Source organism: Muscardinus avellanarius, assembly GCF_963383645.1.
Source record: "Muscardinus avellanarius genome assembly, chromosome: 15".
NCBI lineage: Eukaryota > Metazoa > Chordata > Mammalia > Rodentia > Gliridae > Muscardinus > Muscardinus avellanarius.
Genome location: NC_137801.1, coordinates 31,676,006 through 31,688,638, shown reverse-complemented (window position 1 = coordinate 31,688,638; position 12,633 = coordinate 31,676,006). Strand labels below are relative to the sequence as shown.

The following is a 12,633-nucleotide window of genomic DNA, read 5'->3' as shown; positions in this document are numbered from 1 at the left end:
GGAGAAAATAAAACCACCACCACCAACAACAACAAAACAAAACAAAACAAAAACTGAGAAACTAAAACATGTCAAAATACAACTAAAAGTAAAAGGAAGACTAATAATTAAAAACAATGTATTTCTTCTTGTGCATTATAATTTTTAATATAGAAAAGACCCAAAACAAAACATAATCATGGATAATTTTTCTTGCTTCAAGGATATTCACCCATGCTCAAGCCAATTAATTAAATTCCTTTCATTTGAATGTTCTTATATTAAAACTGGTTTTTCACGGAACTGTGGAATTTGTATCCCATGATTTAAATCAAATCAGAAGAAAATGGCTAATGTGCTTTTATTTTTTGAAGTATTCTTTCTCCGTTTTGTTTAGAATTATTATTTCAGTATGTGTTCTCAAACAAAATGTTATATTACACTAGATTTAATTATAATTTATCAAAGCCATCTTGGTAGATTTACTTGTGAAATCTTTAGTGAAAACTTACTTTCAATGTATTTAAAATATGCTGTAATACAAGAGAATAAAAGCATAATAAAAATATGTATAGTTCCTGTACTATCTGCTAAATATATTTTTTCTGTGAATGTAGCTGACAAATTCAATGGGTCAATCATAGTTTTAAAAATCCACAGCAAACATATAGAAAGCATATTAGAATTTAAAAGACTGCATAATCCTGTGTACTTACCACATATGACAGTGTCCATTCATGGGTGCCCGGGTAATAGATTTTTCACCTAAAGTTTTTCCTGAAAAGATAAAATACTTACACTTAGTACCTTCATTTGGGTTGTAGGAGGTGGGTTGTTGGATTAGTCAGTGGTTTCTAAAATATGTTCTCTGAACAAAAAGCATTAGCATCTCCTGGCTACTTGTTAGAGAAGCAAGTTTTCACCACATGGGAGATCACTCAACAGTCAACTCTGGGGTGGGGTCCAGCAGCCTGTGCTCTAACACTCCTCCGGTGATTCTGACATATGCTCAGGTCTGAGACCCAATGGACTAACTGGTTTAACCAAGTACAGGCAAAGTCATTTGAATGTTACAGGTATAACAGAAGTTAGTTTTTGTAATCCATCCAAACAATATTTACTGAGTAACTATGCAATACCATATTCTGTGAACTTATGGGAATAAAATGTCAACTCACAGTCCTTGATCCTCAAAGACTCACAGCTCAGTAGGCAGCAGGTATATAAACAAGTAAATGTCATGCAGAAGTAAGAGAAGGGTAAAGAGGGAGCACCGTGGAGTGAGTGACTCTGTCTAGAGGAGTACGGAAGACTTCCTGGGACACTCTTGCCGAATCGTTCGCCATAATGAAGAGGACTGGTAACATACGTGATTCCCCCAAATTATTTTACTTAGCTTTAACATAACTTATATCATGTAATAATTGTTTTAGAGGTTTGTCTAATGGCTTGAAGAGTCAAAATGCCTATAACAAAACAGAACCATATTCTGAGAATCTTTCTCAAGGGGGTCTTTTTGTTTTGTTTTCCTTAAAAAAAACTAGCTAGTGATTTACAAAATGTGTGATTTACATATGTGGTTTATATAATCTTTATGAATGAGGATCTTTTATTTTAAAACCATTCTCCAGCCGGGCGTGGTGGCGCACGCTTGTAATCCCCGCATTTGGGAGGCTAAGACAGGAGGATCGCACAGGTTCAAAGCCAGCCTCAGCTACTTAGTGAGGCTCTCAGCAACTTAGTGAGACCTTGTTTCCAGATAAAATATAAAATAGGGCTGGGAGTATAGCCTAGAGGTAGAAAGCCTCTGGGTTCTACCCCCAGTACCACCAAATAAATAAATAAATAAATAAAACATTCTCCAACTTGCTAATTTGTTGAGGTGGCACTACATAGCTTTATCCATTAAGGGAAATATACCATATAGAAATTGATGTAAATTAGAAAGACTAAAAAGTATTTTAATATTAACTGAGTTAATTTTAAATAAGGAGTTAGTGACTTTAAGTGAATGACTAAAAACATACTTGTTAGAACAAAAACAATTTAAAAACTAAATCAACATTTTAGACACATTGCCAAATAAAACTTTCAGTGCACCACCTCAGGCCTAAATTAGAAGAAGTGATTTTTATCACTCTCCAAAGATAAGAGAAAGTTGGACAATCTCCAGAGAAGCCTCACAGCCTCATGTTGATTGCTTAATTAGAAATAATATAGTAACATTCCTTCAAATATAAGATTCCTGTTTTATTTGGAATACAAGTCATGGTTAATCATAATGCTTATAAAATGTATTGCTGATGGTGGTGTACACTTGTAATCCCAGTACTTGGGAGGTTGAGGCAGGAGGATCTCAGTTCACAGCCAGCCTCAACTACTTAGTGAGGCCCTCTGCAACTTAGTGAGATCCTGTTTCAAAATAAAGCATAAAAAAGTAGGGCTAGGAGTATAGCTCAGAGGTAGAATGTCCCTGGGTTTGATCTCCAGTAACACACACACACACACACACACACACACACACACACACACACACACACACGTATTGCATCCTGGTATACTCAGTTTCATAAAATAATTCTGCACCCTCTAGTGATAAAAAAAAGTACTGTATCCTGATATACTGAATATGAGTTTTACAAAAGAATTCTTTACTTCCTAGAGATCAAACATTTCCTTAGCATAACAATTCCTTCCTTCCTTCCTTCCTTCCTTCCTTCCTTCCTTCCTTTCTTCCTTTCTTTCGTGGTACTGGGGGTGGGGGTGGAACCCAGAGGCTTTCTACTTCCGGGCTATACTCCCTGACCTATTTTATATTTTACTTGGAAACAGGGTCTCACTAAGTTGCTGAAAGGCTCACTAAGTAGCTGAGGCTGGCTTCGAACCTGAGCGATCCTCCTGTCTCAGCCTCCCAAGTGCGGGGATTACAAGCGTGTGCCACCACGCCCAGGTAGCATAACAACTTCAAACACACTATTATGAGAAAAAACATTCAGCACTTCTTCCTTCCCTGTACTGAATCTGAGGTTTTCAATGGCTGGTCTTAACCCTTCCTTGATCTCCACTGCAGCACACTTGGTCATGACCTTACTAAACTGTCTCTTCTTGGAACAGAAGGACTTTGTCCATACAGTGAGTTCCTTAGTGTGCAGTCTCAATCATAGTTATGTCCCTTCTTGTCTCTCTCTCTTCTGCCCCATTTTAACAGTGCTCCTAGACACAATAATTTTGGAGAAATCTTTCTTAAATATTTATTTAATGCATGAATAAACTATATTTTATTTATTTCATTTATTTTTATTTTCATTATTTAATGAATGAATAAAAATAAATATTTCTTAAATATTTATTTAATGGATGAACAAAAGGAATTCTTTTAAATTTATTTCTGTATTTAAATGAACACATCTAGGCATTCCTCCCTTCTCTTTGACACTATAAAAACTATAAGCTTTTCTTTTGGGAGCATATCTCCTACACTCTATTTTTTCCCTCCAAATTTCCTCTAGCCTTCATCTTTTATATTTTTAGCATCTTACATCTGAATTCAATTCCATTCATTCCAGTTTAGCGATTCAAAGTAATTTAACCTATAGGAAACAACTATTTCCATAAGAAAGACTTCCCTACACCAACCCCCAGCCTTTCAATCACCTCTTTATTTTTGTTATACAATCTCTTAACACACTGTACTCTTCTTTAATAACAGATATTTACATGTATGACTAATAATTTGAAAACACTGCCTCCTCTGCTAAGTTAAACTCCCCCTGCAGTCTATTTTGAGACTACATCTATTTTGCTATCCTATTCCTACCAGATAACATGATGCCCAGAATAGAGGAGATGCTTAAGGAAGAAATGCATTTAGCATTCATGAATTAATGAGCATATTACATAGATATACTTTGATTTTCTCAGTAGATATAAAAGTAAATCCCTTTGTTCTCTTTGGTTAAATTTTCATTTTCCTTAAAGTTAATAAATACTTCTCCAGAATTACACTTGGTATTCAGCCTGCACACTGCACTCCAGAGAAACTGGTCCACAAAGCTGATGGTGGATATGAAACAAACAACAAGGGAGACCTCTTGTCTCCTTCCCACTGGAGAAGATTCAAGTGCAGAGGTCACTCAGCAAAGGAACCTCCAAGCCAAGAGATGACACTTCTTCCTTCACGGACTTCAACATGACCAAGAACTAGACTCGGAGGAGATCAGTTTTGCTGTTTCTTCCTCATGCTATCTTAGAGAAGAGAAGCCTGGTAAAAGGGAGGCTTTGGAATAAAAGGAGAATTAAAGGGTTTTGATGTTAGAGTGTTATGTTAAAGCTCAGAGACATGGCAGTTGGGAGCTTTTGCAAGAAAGTATTTCAGTGAGAGTCATGGTGAAGTAGAAAACAACACTATTAACAACAACAAGATAATATTCTGGAGCCGGCGTGGTGGCACACGCTCGTAATCCCAGCCCTTGGGAGGCTGAGACGGGAAGAGCGCACGTTCGAAGTCAGCCTCAGCAACTTAGTGAGACTCTAAATGAAAGGTAAAATGGGTTAGAGGTAGAAGGACCCTGAGTTCCATCCTCAGTATCAAAACAAATTAGTAAAAAAATAAATAAAATTTAAAAAGATAATATTCTGGCTATTTTATGGAAAACTAAAAATATACAAAAAAAGTACAGATGACAGTATTATACACCCTGGGTCTTCATCATTCAGCTTAAACAGCGATTAACTCAAGGTTAATACTGATGCATCATTTAAAAAAAATCCATGAACTGAAGTCTGAGAGCTTATTTCTTTGGGGTTTATAGAGTTCTCCCCTATAGAAAGTAAAGTGTGTTAACTGTGGTAAATTATTGCTGAATACAACTGTCCTCTGCCTGTGATAGTTCCTGTCTTATTGATTTATAAACTTTAAAAGCTAAAATTGAAGCTTTTTTCCGTAGCCTATTCTAATATTCTCAATTTTTTTTTTTTTTTTTTTGTAATGGGGATGGAACCCAGGGGCAACCTCTGGGCAACAACCTCAGCCCTATTTTTATTCTTTATTTTGAAACAGGGTTTCCCTGAGTTGCAAAGGGCCTAACTAAATAGTAGCCGAGGCAGTCCTCAAACTGCGATCCTCCTGTCTCAGCCTCCCAAATGCTGAGATTACAAGTGTGTGCCACCACGCCTGGCTCTAATATTCTCAAATATTTTAAAAGGACATATACTTTAGCCCTAAAAAAATCTTTCTGTTCTGAAACAGTGTACATTTATTGGTACCAGGATATACTGAAATACATTAAATATATTAATTTAACTGAGAATACAGATCATAACTGCTGCTTGAGAATAATCAATCTTGAAAAAATGCTTACCAATATTAGCATAATGTTTCTTTTCTTGCGTATTTGTAGATATGTCACACATGTCTCCATAAGCACGAGCAAACCGCCACATAAACTCTACTTCATCTTTAAACTAAAAGGAGAGAATTGCACATTAGATTAACTCTGTAACTTGTCCAGATTATAACTGTTTTCCACTGAGACTTTTAACAACTTAAGTAGGTACACTGGTATTTACAGATGATCAAATCCATATTTAAATATTAAACATTTTAAATTCAAACATTCATGGCTAAGAAATGTGATCAAATACAGTATTCTGTTTAGATTTTAAAACCAATTAAAATCACCCAGACACTAGAGTCACATATTTACGAGAGAGGGCTGACAGGTGCCAGAATCTATAAACTCTCGGCAGACTATGGTGTCCTTTACTTATTTTCATTTCTATATTATCTACTATCAATATAAAATCTTTTTTTTTTTGGTGGTACTGGGGGTGGAACCCAGAGGCTTTCTACCTCTAGGCTATACTCCCAGACCTATTTTATATTTTATTTGGAAACAGGGTCTCACTAAGTTGCTGAGAGCCTCACTAAGTAGCTGAGGCTGGCTTCGAACCTGTGCGATCCTCCTGTCTCAGCCTCCCAAGCGCGGGGATTAAAAGCGTGCGCCACCACACTGGGCCTATCAATATAATATCTTAATGAGCCTTTTACATAATATGCTTATATTGAAGTTCACAGACTCACAGAGTAGTCATATCTTTTACCTCAATTTCCTAAATATAATCCTAGAGGTTTTAAAGTTTTAAAAAATTTTATTGATAATATATAAAATTTTATTGGTAATATATAAAAATGTTATTGATAATATATAAAAAATATATATACATATATATATATATATTACAGTGTGGTGTTTTGGTACTTTTCTGTATTACTTATTGATCAGATACTTAGATTTTTAGATACTGTATTTAGAGTTGCAAAATTCTCAGATAAAGATGAGGGTTAAATTGCTCATGGGAAAGCAAGAAATTCTCCCTGGGATGCTGAAACTCCCTTCCTCTACTTTTTAAGTAAGGAAATGAAAGGGGTAGACTGTTCAATCCAGGTCTAACATTAAACACTGCAAAATGACCATGGCTATAAACAGCATTAAATATTAGCTGAGCTATAATATTGAAAAATATTCAAAATATAGTTATCTCTCTTCCCAGAGAACATTGTACTCCCTACCTTGGCATGATGTCTTATTCTTCATCAGTTAGAAAATATGGATTGAATATGTAAGTTAATTAAAAATCAAATAAAAGTAAATCTGTATAATTATAGGTCTAGTTCCTATTTTATGAACTTACATAGAATAGTTCAATACTTTTTCTTTACTATCTATTTACTTTTAAATAGAGAGTTCAGCTCTGTGTGAACCTTGACACAAATCATGATGGTCATACTTTAAATGGAATGGGAGATTAAGTGAAAAATAAAAACCACATGAACATGTTATTGTCAAGGAGCTCTTACCTTTTCTTTGTGGTCACAAAGTAGCTCAAAACTCTCCACTTTACCAACCTCATTCATACGTAAATGATCTGCCTTCTGAAGAAGGATGTCTAACTTGAATTCCTCTACTTGTGTGTTAAATGCCTGAGGGACTGGAAAATTCTGTTCTTCTGTGTCAGTGTTAGCTGTAATATACCTAAAATTGTAGAAATCGTCATCAACTCTTTTGAAAGTTATGTGTAATGGCCAGATGCTCCTTTTAAAATGCAAGTCAAACCAGGCCACGCATAGGCTTGAAGCTGCAATGGTGCCACTGTTGCACAGGGAGAATCCTCAACCCTGACAACGGTCCACAGGGCCCTGTACAATTTGCCCAGGCGCATTACTCTCTGACCTCAGTTTCACTGCTCCTGTCACTCATTCAGCCTCACACTGGCCTCCTAGCTGTTCCATAAGCCTGCGAAGCATGTCCTACTTCAGGACTTGACGCTCTTGGAATGCTCTTCCCTATGAGCTGTATCACTCACACCTTTGCCCTCTTCAAGTCTCTGCACCAATGTCATTTTCTCAGTGTGGCCCATCCAGGTCACTTTACAGCTGGAACCACCACATTCCCTTTGCCCTCAATCTCCCTTATCACGTTTGACTTTTCCCCACAGAACCATTATCTTTTAATATACTATATAACTTCCTAATCTACTATATGTGCCATTAATATACTATATAACTTCCCAATCTACTATATGTGCCATTAATATACTATATAACTTCCTAATCTACTATATGTGCCATTAATATACTATATACCTTCCTAATATACTATATGTGCCATTAATATACTATATAACTTCCTAATCTACTATATGTGCCATTAATATACTATATACCTTCCTAATCTACTATATGTGCCATTAATATACTATATACCTTCCTAATATACTATATGTGCCATTAATATACTATATAACTTCCTAATCTGCTATATGTGCCATTAATATACTATATAACTTCCTAATCTGCTATATGTGCCATTAATATACTATATAACTTCCTAATCTACTATATGTGCCATTACTTTGTCAGTGGATGCTCTACTAGAGTGCATGTGTCCTGATGGTAGAGTTCATTAGCTGATGTCTCAAGTGCCCAGAGCAGTAGTCACTCTATATTGTGTTTATTGAATATCCTGAATGAATGATATGAAGTTGTAGAAACCCAGCAGGCACACAGAAATAGAAATGCATGTATTAATTTACACATATACATATATATCTATAATTGAAGATGATGTTTTAAATTTTAACTTTGTATGTATGTATGTATATATGTATGTATGTATGTATGTATGTATGTATGTATGTATTGGTACTGGGGATTGAATCCAGGGTAATTCTACCTCCAAGCTACACTTTCTGCTCTACTCTTTATTGTTTATTTTGAAATAGGGTCTCACAAAGTTGTGGAGGGTCTAAGTAGCTGAGGTTGGCACCAAACCTGTGATTCTCCTGTCTCTGCCTCCCAAGTACTGGGATTGCAAGGGTGTGTCACCACGCCCAGCTTAGTTTTTAAAGATTAATACTGCCCTTTACATTCCATTTTCAGTGGCATACAAGGCACATGATTTATTTGTCTCCTGCCTATTCTAAAAGCATTTTAAAGTATAGAAAAGTACATAATATAGAGAGACAAATTAGAAATAGTGATAAAACAAATATTAATCAAATCAATAAAAATTCACATACTTTAGCTATCTATATACACTTGCTACAAAGAATGCAAATGTGGTTGTTTTTGAGCAGCCAATGTAATCAGTCACATAATTTGTAATCCCCATTTGATACAAATAAGCAAAGATATGAATCAGTTCTTGGAAAAATTATAACTATTTCCAAGTGCTAAGACTCAAAATAAATCTCTTTCAAAAACTGTATAAAAAGACATTTTATGAACTTATATCCACCTTTCTAAACATCATTCTTTATTAATGGAAACCTTATACTTCTAGTTGCTGAATTATCTTTTATTCTTTTTTTTTCTCTTAAGTAATGTCCAGTCTCTTAGTTATTGCTTACCACCTCTGTTCAATAACACTCTGGTCCTAACCATTAATATCTCATCTAGATTACTGCAATGGCCTCCTATCATGTTTCCCTTAAAGTCTATTTCTAATAGAGTAGACAAAAGACCCAATCCAAAACTTTACTTAGATCATGTTTCTCCTTTACTTAGAACAAACGTCTGAATCAGAGTATAAAACTCAGCCCTTATGGTAGTCCATGAGGCCCTGCGTAATCTGGTCCAGTCCTTGTGACCTCATCTTCTACCACTTTCCCATTCTCAGAGCGCTCCAGGATTCTGGGCTCCTTTATATTACCGACCAATCAGTCACTATCCTGCTTCAAGTCCTTCGTATTTGCCCTTCCTTCTATCTGGTATATCCTTCCCAGGATATCCATATAACTCCCTTGACTATTTCACATCCTCATTAAATGTAACCTTCTTGTTATTATAGGTTATATGATTATTTATATATATAATACAAAAATAATCTACAGTGTATGACATAAATAGATGAGTTTAGCAAATTCACTAAACACTAATATATGAAAGTCAAAAAATTCCTAAAATTTATAATTCAAGAAAATACTCTATTTTTAATGATCTCAGAGAGTAACAAACATCTAGGGATAAAGCTAACAAAATAATATAAAATTGTATTAAAAGATGTTTATAAAATCACCTAGGTTCATGGAGAAATATATCATGTTCATGACTAGGAAAACAAAATGCTATAATATGTGAGTTATCTCCAGATAATCTATGTATTCAATGCAATTCTGACTTTATAAGCCTAATAGAAATTTTTGTGGAATTTGATAATTTGACTCCATAAGTAATATAGAAAAGTGAAAAGTCTAGAGTAACTAAAGCCCTCTTGAAGAAAAAGAGCAAAGGGGAGAAGATGATGTATCCCACCAGATATCAGGATCTACTATGAAACTATAATAATGAAAGATATATATATTCTTATATTTCCCAGATTAGAAATAAAGCAATCTTTTATATAAGAAAATCTTATAGAACATACTCTCATGTGTGTGCTTGTACACACACACCACACTCACTCAGAACTAATATACAAAACCAGAGAGGTTGCAGGATAAAAGATCAATGTACAAAAATAATTATTTCTATAAAGCCATGAATAATTCAAAGATGAAATGAATAAAAATTTTATGTGATATTATTAAAAATATACAATTCTTGGAATACATTTAACAAAGAACCGCAAGACTTAACTAAAAACTACAGACCTTATTGAAATGAAAGAAGATTTAATAAATTTAAGTAAATAAAAAAGCTCATTTCATAAATTGAAAGACTTGGTAATGATAGGATGTCAGTACTCCTAAACTTAATGACAGATTCAAAGCAATTCCTACAAAAATTATGACTTTTTTTTTCAGAAGTTAAAAAACTGATCTTAAAATTCATGTGAAAATGCAGGGGACACAGAAAAGTTAAAATTATTATTAAAGAAGAAAATATCAGAGGGCTTTCTGATTTCAAAATTTATTACAAAGCCATAGTAATCAAGAGAGTGTGGTACTGCCAAAACAAAAAAAAATTAGATACAAATATTATAAGAAATGAAAATTTATGAGTAAATTCCACACATAAAATAGATTTAAAAATCCTCAATAAAATATCAACCAAGGAACTGCAACAAAAATGAAAGAATTCATTATAACCAAGTTGGGTATATATTGGTAATAACAAGCATAGTTAAACATTAAAAAATTTCTCTAGAATAATAGATTAAAAAATAAAAGGTTATTTCAGTGGTTCTAAAAAAATATTGCCAATAAACTCCTATACAATTTTAGGCAAAAAACCAAAAAAACAACAAAAACCCAAAACTTAAAAAGTAGAAGGGACTTCCAAACCTTATAGAAATTATATACCAAAAAAAATATATTTCACACTGCAGGTGATAAATGTAAGGATTAGAACCATCTTTTAAAATCAGGAATAGAGAATAATTATGGTATTATTCTTTCTATTCAACATTGTACCACAGGTACTCTCTGCACAACACTGAAAGAAAAAGAAAGAAAGATTATATTAATTTGAAAAGAAGATTCAGAAATTATACCATTTGAAGATTATTCAATAGACTAGAAACTATAAAATATTCTAGATAAGTAATTGATAAGCATTTATAATCAACTCTTGCAAATCAATTGTGTTTTTAAAATCTTTAAAACAAGTTAGAAAATATAGTTTTATAAAATAGAGCATTTATAACATCAAAAGATTTTTGTAAAAACCACACAGAAGTCTTTTTATGACCTTTCTGGATAAAACTATAAAATATCATCTCAGGACATTAAAGAGTACCAAAGTAAGTGGAAAAAGATATCCATGAACACAAAAATTTTATATTAAAATTTCATATGGCCTCAAACTAATCAATACTTTTAAAGCAATTTTCATATGGAGCTTAATCTGGCTGTAAAATCAATATGAGAAGATAAGTGCAAGAAGGCTAAGACTGCCAGGCATGTGGCGCATGCTTGTAATCCCAGCGCTTGGTAGGCTGAGACAGGAGGATCGCACAGGTTCGAAGCCAGCCTCAGCTACTTAGTGAGGCTCTCAGCAACTTAGTGAGACCCTGTTTCCAAATAAAGTATAAACTAGTCTGGGAGTATATCCTGGAGGTAGAAAAGCCACCCCCAGTACCACCAATAAATAAATAAATAAATAAATAAAGCAGGAGGCTAAGACAATTTTGAAGAACGGAGAGCAGGCCACAGAACAATGGTGGAAGCTATGGAAATTAGGTCAGTGTGGTATTGGCACAACAATAGGCAAACTAGCCCAAAAGTGAGGGAATATCTGGGCGAACTTCTTCCCATTAAATGAACATTAAAAGCACAAAAGTGTGGGAAAATTGCTTTCCTACTTTGGACAGAGATATTTTATTTATAAATGGGCATTCCTCAAAAAATTATGAGCAAGTTCTGAAAGAAAATAAAAAAATAAGATGCATCCTACATGACTGGGAAAATATATCTACTAACTTTGGGTTAGAGATTAGATTTTTAGTAACCTCACCAACCCATAAAAGACATTTCAGAGATTAAACGATGTCAAACCTAGACTTTTTCCAATAACCTCTTATCAGATCTGGAGAATTTAACCTTAAAATATAAAATTTACTGTAAACATTTATCCCTCATTTACTTTTCTGGTCCTATTTCCTGCTTCTCATTTTAATAAGAACTATATCATGTTCCCTACCTCAGTTATTCATGATCAACTACTTATTTCCATACCAACAACAACATCTCTGAAGGCATAATTGTATTATTTAAAAGCAAAATGACACTGTTTACTGCAAAAATTGTGTTCTATTTATAGAAGTACAGCGGTAGCAATTTACATTGGAAGAAGCCTTTGTAAGGAGACAATAACAGGCTGACTGAAATAGCTTTGTGGGAGATCTAGAAACTTGTAAAGGATTTGCAGCAACCAGACAAAAGTCCCCAATAAATAGTTAGAGACTTCTTATGTTTTTGCTGACCCTTGTCACACTCCTTCTCTGGTGTAGCATAGCTAGGGGGAAGCTACCTGATTCTTGACTCCTCACTCCAAAAAAAAGGGAAAAGAGTGAAACTTGTTTGCAAGGTTATTGCTCATATGGGGGCTTCCTGAAACACTGGGTTCTGTCTTGTTTCACTCATAGTGCTGAAGGAAAGCATAGTTTGGCTATCATGGGATTGTTAAAAGCAGTAGAAAGCATTGTGGTGCAT

The 12,633-nt window shown here is 34.2% G+C and overlaps 1 protein-coding gene across 1 annotated transcript in view; it reads right to left on the bottom strand.

Annotated features, from left to right (window-relative positions):
• The window catches only part of RMDN2 (regulator of microtubule dynamics 2), a gene marked incomplete at both ends in the record, with an annotated part of 64,551 nt that overhangs the window by 24,143 nt on the left and 27,775 nt on the right, over positions 1-12,633 (bottom strand). The window contains 3 exons of the mRNA XM_080711354.1: positions 696-756; positions 5,340-5,442; positions 6,839-7,013. Of these exons, the coding sequence (XP_080567480.1) occupies positions 696-756; positions 5,340-5,442; positions 6,839-7,013 (339 nt within the window). The remainder of the gene's footprint in view (positions 1-695; positions 757-5,339; positions 5,443-6,838; positions 7,014-12,633) is intronic.